An 18165-nucleotide genomic window follows, 5' to 3' on the forward strand; every position below is an offset into this window, starting at 1 on the left:
CATTTTCCCTAATAATATATGAAATTACATTTTAATCCCCTTATCCTCACCCAATCCGGATTCCCTTAAGAGCAGTTCTATCGTGGGTAATAGCCCAATGGATTGGCTCTCAAATAGTGCCAGAAGACCGAACAACTTGGTCCAGCGTGTGCTGGCGATGGAGCCAGAGCGGGCCCGAGGGAAAGGCCTGACAAGAGTTGCCAGCCCGAGAGCCCGAAGGGCATGTGACGCAAGGCTGACGTCTGGGCGACGTCAGCCATCATCTCCTCTGCATTTCTCGAACTCTTCCGAGTACTATTCAATTTGAGGAGGGAGAGAAAGAGAGTTAAACCTTGTCCTTTAGCATGTGGAGGAGGGTCGTCTTGCCGGAATTGTTGAGGCCCAGAAATAGAATCTTGGCCTCCTGCCACAACCCGAGGAAGGCGAGGACACCGTAGAACCAGTAGAACAGAAACATGGCGATGACGGCTGATTTTTCTCCGAGAGCAGATCGATCAACGGAGTTGTGAGGGAAGTAGGAAAAAACCCACAAGGAATCGGAGTGGGAGATGTCGAATTGGAGGGGGTTTTGATTTGTTGTCATCCTCTTTCTCTCCATCTGCATTTCTGGGGAAACAAAAATTGAGACCGATTAGGGGTTTGGTTGCTTTTGGATGTGAAAAGAAGAAGAAAAATTATAGAGCGTTGGCACCATGTGAAAAGAAGAAGGAAAAAAAAAAATGGTTTTGGAGTGGTGTGCTGCACCTTGTGAAAAGAAAAAATAAATATAATGAAAATAATTTTTTTATTACAAATAGAAAATGATATAACGAGACTAATTAAAAATCTTATCTGATGTTACAAATAAAATTATTTTGTATTATTTAAAAATAATAATATTTTATTATTTATTGCCAAAGCTATTCAACTGCAACGGTAGAAATGCAAAAGACAATTGTTGTTCATTAGGTGTATTAAATAGTGAATAACTTAGGAAGGTTTCCAGAAGTTCTCTTAGAGATTTTCTCCATTTCTCCTCCTCTATATGCTTGCCACGTGGCAGGACCACACCCCTCCCTCTCCTTCTCTCTTCTCTAGCCCCTCCCGGAGTCAAATCTCCCTCCCTCTCCTTCAGCTCTCACTCTCCCCCGAACTCACCCACATCTCCCTCGCACTCTCTCCTTCTCCCCGATCTACACACACACCATCTTCACCACTAGTTGGCAGTGACGACGACCCTCGACCTCGACCAAGCACCCAACTCTCCCTCTCTCGTTCCCGACACCGTCGCAGTCACTGTACAAGCTTTTCCGACGAAGGTAAGTCGAAATCACCCTCCGATCTCCTCCCCTCGTAGTCTAGACTTCTTGTTTTTAAGTGGAAAAATGGTTTTGGTGAAGGTTAGGCACGAAAACAGCTCGGGCAAACAGTTTTCAATTTCCGGCGAGCCCCGTGCCCTTCGAGCAGGTTTCCGGCCAGTTCCGGCCGTCCCACGACGTGAGTTAGGAATGAAACTCTTCCCCTCGTCTCACTTGTTATTTTAATGCATAGATCGTACCTTAAGGTTTGATATTGCCCTCAACCGGAGCTAGGAAGGCTCCGGCCTTGTTCCCCGGCTAGAAACGGACCAGGCCCTTGTGTCCGTGTAGAACTGGGCCTTCGGGCCGTTGAGCGTGAGCCACCTCTAAAGTAAATTTATCCTCAATTAGCTTTTTATCTGATAGGAATCTACCCCTGAATTATTGGATGCCCCACCTTATTCACGTTATGAAAAGTTAAACCTACCGACATTGTTGTCCGTCATATCTTCCTCCATTGCAATTGTATTGTATCGAAGAAGAGGGAAACTAAAAACTCTGATTGGCTGAGTTGCAGGGAATTGAAGGAATGGCGGCTGAAGCTGTGCTTACTTTTGCCGCGGAGGGAATACTGAACAAGGTGCTTTCACTTCCTGCTCAAGAATTCAGTCTTGTATGGGGTTTCAAAGCTCAACTCGGAAAGCTGAAAGAGTCATTCACCGACATTGAACGTTTCTTGGTTGATGTTGCCGACAACCCACAAGGTAGTAATATATTTCTGAATTCTCTTATAATCTCACACACGCGTGATACATTTACAAGGTATTTAACTTCTTTTCATTCTCTAACAGGTCGGCCAAAGTCAATAGAGGACTGGGTGAAGAAACTCAAAGACGTAGCTGAGGATGCCGAGGATGTCTTGGATGAATTCGAGTACGAAGTTGCTCGGCGTAAAGTCGAAATCCAAAACCATATCAAGAAAAAGGTTCTTGATTTCATTTCACTCTCCAATCCACTTGCATTTCGTCTTCAAATGGCGCATAAAATTCAGAAGATCAATGCATCCTTGGTGGATCTCGAGAGGAAAGCACCTCTTCTTGGACTAGTTTCCAAGAACAAAGATGCAACCCCTCGAGGAAATAGATGGGACAGACAAACCGACGCATTCATTGGCAGAGATGAAATAACTGTTGGAAGGGCAGGTGTTGTGTCAAAAATAGTTACAACCCTGACCGACGCCAAATACAATCAAGAAAATCTTTCTGTTATGGCCATCGTGGGAATGGGAGGCCTGGGCAAGACAACGTTGGCCAAGTCAATTTACAATGAGGATTCTGTACACAAGTTTTTCGAAACGAGAATATGGGTTTGTGTATCAGATCCTTTTGATGTCAATTTAATTCTACTTCAGATGTTAGAGCAGCTTAAACCGGCAAACGCCCCTTCTTCGAAAGATAACCGGAATGCTCTGCTTAAGTTCCTTAATGAAGAGTTGAAAGATAAAAGATACTTGCTCGTACTTGATGACGTTTGGAACGAAGATTTCAGAAAATGGGAGAATTTGATGGAATGTTTGTCAAAGCTTTATTCTGCTGCAGGATCTAAAATTGTTGTGACTACTCGCAGTGGAAAAGTTGCATCAATCTCTGAAAAATTACTTCCACGACATGATCTGGAAAAACTTTCAGTGGATGAATGTTGGTCCATAATGAAAGATCGAGCTTTCTCCAATAGCAGTGCTCATATAACTCTTGAATTCCAAACAATTGGAAGAGAGATTGCTAAAAATTGCGGTGGTGTTCCATTGGTGGCAAAGGTACGTAATATTATAATGTATTATAACATGGAATTTACACCTATATTTTTACATGTTTTCATTTATAAATTAGGAGAGTATTTGCGTTCAACCCATGGGGTGCACCACCTTATAAAATAGGACAAGGCCTTGTGACATCCGTATTTTGTCCATACAACTCGTCATCATCGTTGAAAAATCATCATTACAAAATTTCATTTCAAATCATAGGTTTTAGCCATTTGATATCATGGATATTTGACCTAGTACCAAAACAAATAGATGACTAAAAGATCTCCCATTTGCTTGATATTTGGTAGCAAACAAACTGATCCGATCTCTTCGAATTTTAGCTATATTATTTGCAAAATGATTTTTTTTCTTTTCTTGGAAACCTCGACGATACGAGGGAAGTTTTATTGATAACGAAAAAAGAAGTTAAACCAAAAGAATATAAACCTTACCCCTCATAAAACAGAAATAACAACAATACATGAAAAAGAAGGGGAGGGACATAAACCTTACCCTTCTAGAAACGAAAGTAAGAAAGATACAAAGAAAGAGGGGGGAGGAGGGGACATGAAACCTAACCCCTCTAAAACCAAACCTAAAGGTCTAAACCTGCAAAATAAGTTGAGCAATACCACAAAGTTGGGAAAAAAAACAAGAAAGTGAGATAAACCTGGATGCCAAGATACACATTAATTTGAAAAGTGGTAGCTAGGTCAACATAGTCCGAAAACAAAACAGCACGAGCCGTCTGTGGAGGAGAATCATTATTTACAAAATGATTGAATTGAGTTCAAATTTTGAAAGTACAATTTGCGTAGATTTGTTTTTTATAGGGTGTAAAAACTTCACCAGAATAATAACGGAAATGATATATACACATCACTTATACATTAGATGATATACAAAAATGTGATATCCCAAGCATTTCTTATTCAAAAATCAGCATTAGCAACTTATTCATTTGAACGAACAAAAACTAGATTAAATTAATTCATTACCGCAGCAGATCAAGAATAAAATGTGTTTTTAACTACTTAATGGGTATTTTGGAAATTTCGTCAAACACCAAAAATAATGGAAACTAATATTGTTTTGCTTACGGCTTAGATTTTGTCCTTTTAGGCAAGGGGATTAAAAATTAAGCAAGCAAAAACTTCTTATTCATGTGAGTCCCTAGCTATTTTCTACATTGTTTGAGGACACCTTTTAAACTCACTAATCCAATCTAACAGGTTTTGGGAGGCATTTTGCACACTAGAAAAAGTATTGAAGAATGGTCATCGTTTAAAAACAGTAGAATATGGCACAACCTATCAAAAGAAGAAGATATAATTATGCCAGTGTTGAAGTTGAGTTTTGACAATTTAGAATCACCATCATTGAAGCAATGTTTTTCATATTGCTCAGTGTTCAAGAAAGATTCTATAATTCAAAAAGATAACTTGATTCAACTTTGGATGGCTCAAGGATTACTCCATCCTTCGCCTGGCGAAAGTAAAGATATGGAGGACATAGGCGATGAATATTTTAATATACTATTGCATAGCTCCTTATTTCAAGGTGCTATAATGAGTGATGATGACATTGTTAGCAAATGCCAAATGCACGATCTTGTGCATGACCTTGCAGAACGTGTATCCAAATCAGAAAGCTTGACGGGAGACTTATGTGGCATAGATAATACAAATGAGATTCGACATGTTGCTCGGGTTTCTACTTCTATGCTAGATAAAATTCCAGAAAGAAGTGCTAAGAAACTGCGGTCAGTGTTTTTCGACGATGGTGAAGTTCCTAGTAACATTCTTCCACGGTTCAAAGCTTTACGTGTCTTAAATTTAAGTAACGCTAAGATTGAAGAATTTCCAGTTTCAATTGGAAGGTTGAAACACTTGAGGTATCTTAACATTTGTAAAACAAGATTCAAAGAACTCCCCAAATCTGCAGGCAAGCTCTATAACCTGCAGACTTTAAGAGCAACAAATTGTGCCCTTGTGGAGTTTCCAAAGGAGCTGCAAAACTTGATCAACCTAAGGCATATTTATTTTGATATGAGTACAAAATTCCCCCAGGGGATAAGTCGGCTAACATGCCTTCGAACATTACCTTACTTTTCGGTGGGTAATGAAATTGGTCGTCAAATTGAAGAGTTGGCTGGCTTGAAACATTTGAAAGGTGAATTAATCATTTGTAACCTGGAGCACGTAAAGAATGGAGAAGAAGCAAAGAAGGCTACGTTAGAGGATAAGAAGGAAATATGTCATTTAAGCTTCAAATGGACAGAAGATAGGTTAAGAACCAACAACAATGAGGAGAGGGATGTATTGGAAGGCTTCCGACCGCATCCTGAGTTGGAGAGCTTACATATTGAAAACTTCATGGGCGATAAGTTTCCATCGTGGATGATACTGCTCAACAACTTGAAGAAGATTCAATTACTTGGATGCGACAAATGTGAAGGAGTCCCACCGCTCGGTCATCTACCCAAACTTATGGAGCTTGAGATTAGGGGAATGGATAACTTGAAATGTGTTGGAGCTGGGTTCTACGGTTATGATCTTGTCCACAATGTAGCCATGACAAGTAAGGAGAAAATTACTCTATTTCCTGCACTAAAAGTGTTATATATTGTGAAGTGCAACAATCTAATTGAATGGATGGAAGCACCAATGATGTCAACACAAAAAGTTGAGGTTTTTCCTTGCCTCGAGAAGTTGGATATCATAGACTGTTCCAAATTGAGAATTGTTCCGAGTCATTTTCCTTCTCTTCAAAAGTTGGTGATAATTTCTAGTGATAGTGGAACGCCAATAGAAAAAATAAGCAGTGGATTAACAACTCTCACTTCCCTCAGAATAGGAGGTATTAAGGAGCTTACTTGTTTTCCAAAAGGGATATTGAAGAACAACAATAATCTCTCATCTTTGGTGATAAGTGGTTGCGATGATTTAACTTATATTGCCTCAGATGTATTTGGTTCTTGCGTCTCTCTTGCGAAATTGGAAATTTGGAATTGTAAAACGTTAAGGCATTTGGCGGATGGGCTAGACATACCTCCTCTCCTTGAGAACTTGAGTATTCGGTGGTGTCCTAGTCTAGAGTTGATTCCAATTACACATGGCATGGCATCTCTACGGGAATTAGTGATCGAGTATTGTGGACGATCGCCAAGCCTAGCGAGTGGGTTAGAGTACTGCACCTCTCTCCAGAAATTGCAATTACAAGGTTGCGATGGTGTAACATCGTTTCCATTTTACACCCTTGCACGTCTTCGCCGTTTGTATATTGATAAATCTGATGGAGCATCAGGCCCACTGAGTGTATGGGCCTCTCTCATGGAATTGATTATATGTACTTGCAATAATCTGACATCAATTGAAATTAAAGGTGGCTTGTCCTCTCTTCAGAAGTTGAGAATCAGATATTGCAAAGAATTATCAAGTCTACCTGCTCTTCCTCCCTCTATTAAGGTATTGTGGATAGAGAAATGCCCAAAGGTGGCATGGTTTGGTGTCCAAAGTAACAGCACTAGTCTACAATCCTTTTCAGATTTGCGCACCTTCACCTCCCTTCGAGAACTGAGGATTCGCAATTGTGAAGGATTGGAAAGTCGGGTGAGCGGGCTGCAGTTTCCACTCTCTCTTGAGTGGCTGGAAATAGAAGGTTTCCCTAATTTAGAGATTCTTCCAAGTTTGGACAACCTCACATCTCTTCGTTATTTGGGGATTAGAAATTGGCGAAAGCTAAAATATCTGCCGACGGGGTTACAACAGCTCTCGCGGTTGGAGGGATTGAGCATCGGTGGGTTCTCGGAGGAGCTCGATTCCTTCCCTGATTTTCAAGTTGGATCATTAATGCAACTGACAAGGTTATACTTGTATGGTTGGCCTAGGCTCAAGTCTCTGCCTCAACAAATTCAACACCTCACTTCTCTAACATCATTGACTGTATATGACTTTGACGGAGTGGAGACTTTGCCAGAATGGTTGGGTAGCCTTGAATCCCTTACATATCTGCATATTGGAGGGTGCAAGAATCTGATGAATTTGCCCAGTGTCCAAGCTATGCAACGCTTCACCAAATTACGAACCCTGTGGATTACAGAATGTCATCCCCTTCTAAAGCAAAGATGCGGTAGGGACAGCGGCAGAGATTGGCCCAAGATTTCTCACATCCCAGAAATCACAAGTAAGTTCTAAAATTCTTAAAATCATATTACAGAGTTCATGTTACATGCTTATCTCTATTCGTCTTTTATTCGTGTCAACTACTACATAAAACTTCAAACTAGTATAACGAAAGTTATTTATCCTTCTCCCTCTTCTTTTAAATCAGTTATTTGACCTTCATACAATCGAAGGCTTCAACCTCCACAAATTTGTATTTGAAAAACCAAATTTCATGGTCTGCAAGGCGGCACTTGTCCGAATGGCTCCAACTTCCACATTGAAATTAATCCATGTAAGCTTTTCTAATCCGCACCTCCTCTTCTCTTCTAAATGCATTCTACTCTTGACTTTTCACTTACTATATATGTTGTGTTTTCCAGTGGCATTTTTCAGGATGCTCAATAGGTGCAAATTAAGTACAGGTACTGATGCACAACATACCAAATCTAAACTGATTTTTTAATCGTATGAACAGTAATTACATTGTAAAATACCTGCATTATCGCAGAGATTAGATAAAAGAATCTTCGGTTGCAATGCTAGATGATATTTTCAAGCTCTGTGTACTATCAGTTGAAAAGTTAAAATTTGTTCTGTACTATATATTTCTGAAGTTTTTTTTTTTGTTATATTTGATCAGGCAGAATTGGGAGTCTGGCAGAAAGTCTTGACCGAACATTTCTAATTTAGACAAACTGGGAAGCACTCATCCCTTTAATTACACTGGATCAATATCCTTTGGCATTTTCATGACACTCTTACTCAACTGGAACGATGTAATGCAGTAGGTGCAAACAGAGCCCAGGTGCTGATGCAAACAGGTCCTTCTTTCATCCATTGCATGCTAGTATGTAACTTCTGAATTGGCTCATAACTTTGTCGAGAAATACATTGAAATCGAAGCGGACTTGGGTGTTCAACCATCAATCGATCACTTTCTACATGGCCAGACTAGTTCTCATTATCATTCACATTGTTTTTCCTCTCTTAAGGAATTGCTTATATGTAGATGCCCAAAGGTAGCATGGTTTGGTGTCCAAAGTAACAGCATTAGTCTACAATCTTTTTCAGATTTGCAGACCTTCACCTCCCTTCGAGAACTGACGATTCGCAATTGTGAAGGACTGGAAAGTTGGGTGAGCAGGCTGCAGTTTCCACTCTCTCTTGAGAGGCTGGCAATAGAAGGTTTCCCTAATTTAGAGATTCTTCCAAGTTTAGACAACCTCAATTCTCTCCTTAAATTAGGCATTATAAAATGGTGAAGCTAAAATATCTGCCGACGGGGTTACAACAGCTCTTGCGGTTGGAGGGATTGAGAATCGGTGGGTTCTGGGAGGAGCTCAATTCCTTCCCTGATTTTCAAGTTGGATCATTAATGCGCCTTACAAGCTTATCCTTGTATGGTTGCCCTAAGCTCAAGTCTTTGCCTCAACAAATGCAACACCTCACTTCTCTAACATTGTTGAGGATTGATTCATCTGTCAGAGTGGAGACTTTGCCAGAATGGTTGGGTAGCCTTGCATCCCTTACACAGCTATGGATTGACGATTGCAAGAATCTGAAGAATTTACCTAGTGTCCAAGCTATGCAACGCCTCACCAAATTACGAGGCCTGAAAATTTATGGATGTCCCCTTCTAAAGCAAAGATGTAGCAGGGACAGCGGCACATATTGGCCCAAGATTTCTCACATTCCAAAAATCAAAAGTACGTTTTAAAATTCTTAAAATTACAGAGATCATGTTACATGTTTATCTATTTTCTTCTTTTATTCGTCTCAACTACTCCATACAAATTTAAACTATCATAACAAAAGTTATTTATTCTTCTCCCACTTCTTTTAAATCAGTTGACTGCATCAGACAGTAGTTGGATGGAAAGCAGGCAGCACCTTACCAAACTACAGCACATGCGTATTGGAAAAACCAAATTTCACGGTGTGCAAGGCCACAAGATTATTTGTATTCCAGTTTCATGTTCAAACAACTCCAAATGGCTCGAACTTTCACATTGAAATCAAGTCATGTAAGCTTTTCAAAGTTTCAAACCCACACCTCCTATTCTCTTCTAATTGATCAATGTATTGTACTGTTGACTTATGACTTACTATATATATTGTGTGTTTTCTAGTGGCATCTATATTTCTTTTGGCCTGCAGTGGCGTTTTTCAGGATGCTCAATGGGTGCAAACTGAGTAAAGGTATTGATGCACAAGATATTAATTTTCTCGCTCAACCTTCATTTCTCATGACGTTGTTATTGAAATCTAAACTGATTTTTTAATCGTATGAACAGTAATTACATTGTAAAATACCTGCATTATCGCAGAGATTAGATAAAAGAATCCTCAGCTGCAATGCTAGATGATATTTTCAAGCTCTGTGTACTATCAGTTGAAAAGTTAAAATTTGTTCTGTACTATATATTTCCTAAGGTTTTTTTTTTTTTTTTTTTTTTTTTTATATTTGATCAGGCAGAATTGGGAGTGATATTATTGTTGGTATGTTCGAATGAGATTAAAATTATGGACTAATGACTTTTCATCCCGATGAAAATTGTAGCACTTTCCTTATTCCTTTGATTCTTGCATAATGAGGAAAGTGGGCAAATTTTTTTCCAAGACTTGTTATATGCTAAAACCATGTTCATATAATATGCAAAAAAGTTGTTATTCTTGTGAAGATTTTGGAGCGAGACTTTTATGATTACTTGGAATTTTTTAACAGATATTTAAATTGTATGCATAGGGACTTGAATTCAGTTGACTTTTGTCTCTGTGTCATTGATAATCCTCGAATAACTTGATGAACAGAGTGTACCCACACTATTGCAGAAATTAGGTAAATGAATCTTCAGTTACAAGTTTTTTACTATTAGTTGAAAAGTTGAAATCTGTTCTTTATGTTTTTCTTAAGTTTTTCGGTGTTATCTTTGTACAGGCAGAATTGGGATTCCGATCATAACTCATGCATGGGTCAATATCAATTTTCAACCTCAATCATGATAATCCCATGCATGGATCAATATCATTTTTCAACCTCAATCATGTTTCCTTATCATCAAATCTGAATTTGGATACAAACTGGTAATCTTTTAGCTTGTCGATTACAACTGGATCAATATTCTTGTTTGATACTTGTCGCTAAATCGAAATGCATCCTTATGAGTTTGCACTGAGATTTGAATTTAGTTGATTTTTTGTGTTGTGTAGATCTTTAGAAGCTTGGACTTCCTAGTGTCCTTTGTGCCCTGCATTGTCGTGAAAGGAGAGTGGAAGGAGCAGCCAACTGTTGAATAGAGGGCGAGCTTGAGATTTGAAACTGAAAAACGATTGTACTACCCTAATCGTAACTCTCTCTCTTCATTTACTCTCCAAAAGACTCATGCTCATTTTGAAATGTAATTATAGTAAAAACCAGAGAAACTACTAAACTTGGACGTAGTACAATGTCTTACGGACTTAGTACTGTCTTTAATGAATGAAAGAAATTCTGGACGCTTTATTGAGGATGAGAGTCTGTAAAATCAGCTCCAGTATATACGGTGCGCTTTTCTCCTTTCTTTTACATTGAACAATCTAAGCACGTATGTTTTCCCTTCTTCAGGTTTTCTCCATTTCATATTCACCATGAACTTATTAGTGATTATGCCATTGATGATAACGGTGTTGTAAGAGTAATTTGTATTGCGAAACAAAGTTTGCTCAGTGCAGCTCCATATTGGATACTTTGGGTCACTCTTCATTATGGTGTTACTCATCATTGTCTCAGTACCTTAATATTTTACTCAAAAGTTCTTCGGGCTGTGAAGGTAACACTATCTCCTTTGAGCCACTTTTTTATGCAATTATAAAAGGATTAACATTTTTATCCTTGACAATTAGTTGTGTTTATGATAAACTGTTTATTGCAGATATGGAGGAAGTAGTCTCTGTTATTTTAAGCAGAAAATTCAAGCTGCCAACAAGAAGTTACCTACTCCTACAAACACGTGCATTCTATACCCCAACTGTCTAGGATAAAATATAACATCTTTCCTTTTTCTACAGCTGTGGTGGAGGACATCGGCATGGGCCTTGCAGCGGCCAAAGTTGCTGGAATGAAGTGTATCGTAACCAAAATCAGGTAACTTACTTTTACTATATGAACAAAAAGAGTGCTTCCATATTTCCCACCTTCTTGGTATCTCAGATTATTCTTCTAATTTGATAGAAAGTTCGTGAGCATGCTTTCTGTGTAATCCTTGCTAGTCATGTATGTCAAATTTTTAGGGCAATCAAATGAGAAACATGTTCACTTCATCTCTTAAAACTCCAATTTCAGGTACACAGCTGAAGAAGACTTTCAAAATGCATATGCAAACTTTGACTTCTTTGGAGATTCGCCGGAGGAGCGATTTTACTTGGGAGCCTGCAGAAGCCTTTTGTCAAGCAGTAGTTTATGAATTAAATTCATTCAAAGCCGGTCCTCCCATCTACAAAACGTTGGTGAAGGGTTACAAAATGTTGGTGAGGAGTCTCATGATCATGAAATTATTGAAGATGATTTCTTAAAGGTTGAAATTTCATGGAGTTTTGCTTAGAGTGGTTGTATGTGATTTTACCTTTGATTGTCGGGGTTTACAGACTTTGTCCCACCCATTGTATGTTTTCTCAAGTAATATAATTTGGGCGTGAGGGCCTAGCCCCCCAGCTTCGACTGGGTTCTAGCCCTCTTTAAATATATATTTTTTTAAATATATGTTTGTGTATTAAAAAAATGCACGTTTTGAGCCTTTGCAGTGTGCACTAAAAGACTTACTACTGGCCTTGACAACACCTTGGCAGGGACGGAGCCACCATAGGCTTACTTGGGGTGGATGCCATGTAAGATTATTTACTTTTTTATGGCATCTAATACTTCTAAGTTGTCTGTGTAAGTTCTTGCAGCAGATGGAAAAGTGTGACCTTTAAATTGTCAAAGGGCCATAAAAGAAAGTAAACTCATCCAAATGATGTATCTTGAAATAAATAAATTTCATAAAAGAAAATAAAAAAGTAAACCCGTTCAAATGTGAAGGAATGGGCATTGTGACATTATTTTGTGTACAAACTAAATCTGAGATTTGTATATTTGTCCGACTATTAGACCGAAAGAAAAAGAAAAACATAGGGCAAAGATGGGATCCGCTCCGTACGTCTGGCTTACAGTTCCGTATATGCAATTTTATAAAAAAGTTGATGTTTCACTATAAATTAATTGGTAATATGATGAGGTTTTAATTACGTATAAGCACATGTAATGATCATTTTTTCTTTTTACTGATGTGGGGTTCATACTCTCAACACTTACTCATGAAACATAAAACCCATTAAACATATATATGTCAACCAAAATATCAAAGTAACAGTATTCTAAACCTATCATAAATGCTATGTGTTATAGCTTGTTACGTGACATTACATGTTTAATTTAAAATACCCTGAAATAATATTCGGTTGTATACATGGCTTTCTCCTTATTCACGATTGTAAATGTGGTCAGGGGGTATATGCAAATGCAATTTTTTTTTCTTTTGGAAATGATGACTCACTGTTATTTATTCCCTCCTTATTTCCATGCTATAAATGCTCTTCTTACAAACATAAACAAAGCAAAAACGTCCTACACTACCTAATTTACGGATCATGTCCTTGATTACTACAAAGATGCTGTGAAGTGCAAACAAAGAGCCTTGATTACTACAAAGATGCTGTGAAGTGTAGGACCTTTTTGCTTTGTTTATGTTTGTAAGGAGAGCATTTATAGCTTAGTTGTCGACTGCACAGGAGTTGGACACCTCAAAACACACCTGCACCCAATGTCTATATGAGATTATCCCATTTAGTCCTGTCTACCCTACGTCTTATGATATTTATGAAACTTGCCATCAGCTTTCTATATACCTTTTCTTCTATATTTTCTCTTGCAATCCTGATGTCTTACTCTTGTGGATTTTTGGCAAGCTATTGCAAACAATATAGTGTAACATACCTGCTTGTCCTGCAGGTTTGCACTGCTAAATGAACTTGAGTGATGAGGTAGACTTGGAAGATTATGTCTCTCGGCCAGACAAAATCAGTGCTGCTGAGGTGAGACATTAATTTCTTTTGGGAGAGAATATGCATGTTCTTTTTAACAGTCAAGGTGTTAGACATATACTTGCTTGTTTAGAAGAATTATGGCATTAAGAATATACATGTTTTATAGGGAATGGATCTGTAAATAATGCCAGCATTGCGTACTAACATCCTCAGATGGGATTGGATTTGGCCTTTTAATGAGACCTCAATATGAATGGCCATGAATTTGAATACGAGTTCTCATATTTGACTTCACCTGTAGTATTCTGTGTCCAAGTGTAAAGATATTGAAGCTTTTTGGTGGTCACAGATCTTTTATCCTTTTTTTCATTACAAAAAATTGAGTCTCTAGTAACTGTTGTAACTTGTTCGGTTTGTACAGATTTCAGCTATATGTCAAGAAGCAGGAATGCATGCAGTTCGGAAGAACCGGCATGTCATGCTCCCAAAGGACCTTGAGAAGGGTTACCAAACCAACGTGAAGAAGCCCGACACTGACTTTGAATTCTACAAATGATCGGTGCTGAAAGCTCATATAATAATTCTGTTGCTTGGGTTGATAAAGAATGTTCTGTAATGTTTAACTTGGTCAAAATCATCACGCAAACCTCATCCGGAAATATTGGTTCCTTTGAACAGACATTCCGAGTTATTGCGGTGATGATGTATATGATATCGAGCCATGGAATGGTTTTGTTTTCTTCTTCGTCTTTCGGATAATGTGGGTGCGTTTTATTTGGAGACTACTTCAGGGAAAACTGTAACAAAGTATGCTGAAATTGGCCTTCCATTCTTACTGTTGGTAGTGATGGCACAGTTTGCAGCGCCTTTTTTAAAATTTTTATTTTTTTTTAATCGAAAAGCTGAAATTCATTGAACTTAAAACAAAGAAATTACAAAGCCTAACAACGGCCCAAGACAGTGGGAGCCCCAATCCAACATTTATAAAGGCCTAAAAGTACAACATACGACAGACGAAAAAAAAACCTCGATCTCCATTAGGGAGAAGCAGCATTAGGGAGAAGAAGCCTGCCGCTGCCGAATCTTGTTCAGCAACGAGCTGAGTGACAGCCATGTACGAACCAAAACGAAGGAGGAGCTGCAAGGAGTTGAGCACAACAAAATTACCCAAAAAAGAAAAAAATTCTACAACAAAAATTAGATCTCAGAGCGTCTTAACGGACTAAATCATTTAAATCTGTGCACCCAACCACCAAACCTATGAGAAGAGAATCAAGTTGACACAACAGGGGTTGGGGAGAGCCAAGGGGATGTGTAAAACACTTACTATGATGGAGGTTGCAGAACACTACGCCCAAATTATGCCGGTAAAGCAAGGGCAGTGGGGAAGAGATCTACATCCCAAATCAAGTCCAAAACTCGAAGATTTGATTTTTGGTAGGGATAAAGGGAAGGTGATGGAGAGGTTGAACATGGAGGTGTCGGGGGATGCAAGGGGAAATGGCGGAAATGGATGTGAGGGAAAAGGGTTGAATAACTGGAATTAGAGTTTAGAGAGTGAGGGAGGGAGGGAGGGAGGGAGGGAGGAGGAGAGTGGGGGTGGGGTGCATAGAACAGAGAACAATATTTGACTAGTGAGTATGGACTTTTACTCAAGAACTCTTCGGATATGAATTACAGAGGTTTGTGTTTCTAATTAAAGCCGTGCATATTATAAATTACCTGTAAAGATCATCTCTGTAAGAAATGAATTAAAACTAATGTCGTTTAGTCAATCTATTATAACAAATGCGTAAAAAGTTCATAATACTTTTATTAATCACGTTCATTTGTTTTTATACAGTTTGATGACTAAAATATCTTAGTTTTTTAATTGATTTTTTCCATAAATGCTATTTATAAAATGATTTATAATATGAAAGATTCTAATCATAAGCACGAAGTTCTATGAATTGATAACTAACAGTTTTGAGTAAGAACTTATACACATCATTTGAATAGCCAAGTATTATTCAAAACAGAAGAGTTAAGAAGTGATGATAAATGTCAAGAAAGCATATCAACGACTCTCAAACCGACAATGCAGTTAAAACAAAAGTCAAATATCCATTAATCTTGACAAAACTAACTAATTAGCTTCTGTTAGATAAAAAGAAAAGGCCCTGGCATAAGCTTTGCACGCCCAAAGCAAAACGCTGGCAACAAAAGACAGGCACCCAGTGCTTACTGGGGCACTTCTTCAAGCAAGTGCCGAACAACCTTAAGAAGGCAAAATGTCTGATATAGTAAGTGTTCAAAAAATGTAGGACAGAAAACAGCTCCTGTGATCCTATCAGAAATGTAGAAAAGTGTTGAAAAAATGAAGAAAACAAATTATAACAAATTCAAAAGTCTAAAATAAGAGAACTCATAATACTACAGGTGAAGTCCAATAAGAAAACAAATTATAACAAATTCAAAAGCTCTTGGTTAGAACAATTATGGCGACTGACATATACATATTCTTTTTAACAGTCGGTATGAGACGCTTTGTGGGGTCGGATTTAGCCGTTTAATGATTGATAACGAGAACCTCAATATGAATGGCTACAAAGTTGAATATGAGTTCTCTTACTGGACTTCACCTGTAGTATTCTGAGTGTAAAGATGTTGAAGCTTTGTGGCGGTCTCAGATCTTCAATCATTTTTTTTTTTTTTTTATAAAAAATTGAGTCTATAGTAACTGTTATAAATGGTTAGGTTTGTACAGATTTCTGCTATATGTCAAGAAGCAGGAATGCATGCGGTTAGGAAGAATCGGTATGTCATACTCCCAAAGGACTTTGAGAAGGGTTACCAAACCAACGTGAAGAAGCCCGACACTGACTTTGAATTCTACAAATGATCGGTGCTGGAAGCTCATATTAGAATTCTGTTGCTCGGGTTGATAAAAGATGCTCTGTTATGTTTAATTTGGTCACAATCACCATGCCACATCCGGAGATATTGGTTCCTTTGAACAATTGTAGCTCAATGTAGGGATGCCTTTTACAACATTCTGAGTTATTGCGGTGATGATGTGTAATATCGAGCTATGGAATGGTTTTCTTTATTCTTCTCCCTCTTCTTTTGAATCAGTTTGACTCTATCCTACAGTAGTTGGAGGGAAGGTAGGCAGCACCTTACCAAACTGCGGCAAATTTGAAAAACCAAATTTCATGGTGTGCAAGGCCACAAGATTATTTGTATTCCAGTTTCATGTTCAAACAACTCCAAATTAAGTCATGTAAGCCTTTCAAAGTTTCAAACCCACACCCCCCATTCTCTTCTCATTGATCAATGTACTGTACTGTTGACTTCTGACTTACTATATATATTGTGTGTTTTCCAGTGGCCTGCAGTGGCGTTTTTCAGGATGCTCAATGGGTGCAAACTGAGTAAAGGTATTGATGCACAAGATATTAATTTTCTCGCTCAACCTTCATTTCTCATGACGTTGTTGTTCCAAAATACCTTTTCAAGCTAGCATGTACTCCTTGTAATATCTGAATTGTATGTGCATTGATTCGAATACTATTGATTTTGTGTTTGTAGTTGATATCGCCCTAGTAACTTGATGAACTATTGAGTACACATATTATTGCTGAAATTACTGAGTGATATTATTGTTGATTTTTGTGTCTTTCCTAGCAGAACATTCAAGATCTTGGGACTTTTTGGAATTCAGTGAGAAAGTAGTTGAAATGCAATCATCGAGAGTGAGATTGTTGTTGGTATGTTCGAATGAGATTTTCATCCCGATGAAAATTGTGGAAATTTCCTTATCCCTTTGATTCTTGCATAATGAGGAAAGTGGACAAATGTTATTCCAAGACTTGTTATCTGCTAAAACCATATGCATATAATATGCAAAAAAGTTCTTATTCTTATGAAGATTTTGGACTGACTTTTATGATTACTTGTAATTTTTTAACAGAGATTTAAATTGTATGCAGAGGGATTTGAATTCAGTTGACTTTTGTCTATGTCATAGATAATCCTCGAATAACTTGATGAACAGAGTGTACCAACACTAGTGCAGAAATTAGGTAAATGAATCTTCAGTTACAAGCTTTTTACTATCTGTTGAAAAGTTGAAATCTGTTCTTTATGTTTTTCTTAAGTTGTTTTGGTGTTATCTTTGTACAGGCAGAATTGGGATTCCGATCAAAACTCATGCGTGGATCAATATCAATTTTTCAACCTCAATCATGTTTCCTTATCATCAAATCTGAATTTGGATACAAATTGGTAATCTTTTAGCTTGTCGATTACAACTGGATCAATATTCTCTGTTTGATACTCGTCGCCAAATCGAAATGCATCCTTATGAGTTTGCACAGGGATTTGAATTCAGTTGATTTTTTTGTGTTGTGTAGATCTTTGGAAGCTTGGGCTTCCTAGTGTCCTTTGTGCCCTGCATTGTTGTGAAAGGAGAGTGCAAGAAGCAACTAACTGTTGAATAGAGGGAGAGCTTGAGATTTGAAACTGAAAAACGATTGTACTACCCTAATTGTAACTCTCTCTCTCTCTCTTCAGTTACTCTCTAAAAGACTCATGCTCATTTTGAAATGTAATTATAGTAAAAACCGGAGAAACTACTAAAAATGGATGTATCGTACAATGTCCTATGATGCATCTTGAAATAAATAAAATTCGTACAAGGAAATAAATAAAATTCGTAAAAGAAAATAAAAAAAAAGTAAACCCGTTCAAATGTGAAGGAATGGGCATAGTGACATTACTTTGTGCAAACTAATATGAGATTTGTATATTTGTCGGACTGCTGGACCGAAAGAAAATAGAAAAACAAAGGCAAAGATGGGATCCACTATGC

The 18165-nt window shown here is 38.0% G+C and overlaps 1 protein-coding gene and 1 long non-coding RNA gene across 8 annotated transcripts; both read left to right on the plus strand.

Annotated features, from left to right (window-relative positions):
- The first annotated feature begins 1079 nt into the window (after positions 1-1079).
- LOC137714853 (putative disease resistance protein RGA3) lies at positions 1080-11970 on the plus strand. 7 transcript variants are annotated; one of them, XM_068453987.1, is made up of 14 exons: positions 1080-1298; positions 1385-1476; positions 1855-2041; positions 2129-3093; positions 4317-7269; positions 7417-7542; positions 7631-7672; positions 9997-10089; positions 10189-10334; positions 10461-10582; positions 10855-11059; positions 11162-11218; positions 11298-11373; positions 11572-11970. In XM_068453987.1, exons 3-6 carry the CDS (start codon positions 1867-1869, stop codon positions 7422-7424), a joined length of 4101 nt encoding a protein of 1366 aa, XP_068310088.1. In that variant the 5' UTR covers positions 1080-1298; positions 1385-1476; positions 1855-1866; the 3' UTR covers positions 7425-7542; positions 7631-7672; positions 9997-10089; positions 10189-10334; positions 10461-10582; positions 10855-11059; positions 11162-11218; positions 11298-11373; positions 11572-11970. The 7 variants fall into 7 exon arrangements, with proteins under 7 accessions (XP_068310088.1, XP_068310081.1, XP_068310085.1 ...); XM_068453980.1 differs by lacking the exon at positions 1385-1476 and having other exon boundaries at positions 1182-1298; XM_068453984.1 differs by lacking the exons at positions 1080-1298; positions 1385-1476 and adding an exon at positions 10736-10792 and having other exon boundaries at positions 1512-2041; positions 10948-11059.
- Positions 11971-16295: 4325 nt separating this feature from the next.
- Positions 16296-18133, plus strand: LOC137714222 (uncharacterized). The gene is made up of 6 exons (XR_011065417.1): positions 16296-16575; positions 16681-16732; positions 16983-17062; positions 17285-17377; positions 17478-17579; positions 17708-18133. It is a non-coding gene; the product is annotated as an uncharacterized lncRNA (long non-coding RNA).
- Positions 18134-18165: the final 32 nt, after the last annotated feature.

The sequence above is a fragment of the Pyrus communis genome, chromosome 14 (assembly GCF_963583255.1).
Source record: "Pyrus communis chromosome 14, drPyrComm1.1, whole genome shotgun sequence".
Classification (NCBI taxonomy): Eukaryota; Viridiplantae; Streptophyta; class Magnoliopsida; order Rosales; family Rosaceae; genus Pyrus; species Pyrus communis.

Bases quoted from the DNA above. Each gene is read 5' to 3' on its own strand.
- LOC137714853 (XM_068453987.1), top strand. From the start codon at position 1,867: ATGGCGGCTGAAGCTGTGCTTACTTTTGCCGCGGAGGGAATACTGAAC. The intron at 2,042-2,128 runs GTAGTAATATAT...ATTCTCTAACAG, and splicing joins TGTTGCCGACAACCCACAAG to GTCGGCCAAAGTCAATAGAG. The intron at 3,094-4,316 runs GTACGTAATATT...CCAATCTAACAG, and splicing joins GTGTTCCATTGGTGGCAAAG to GTTTTGGGAGGCATTTTGCA.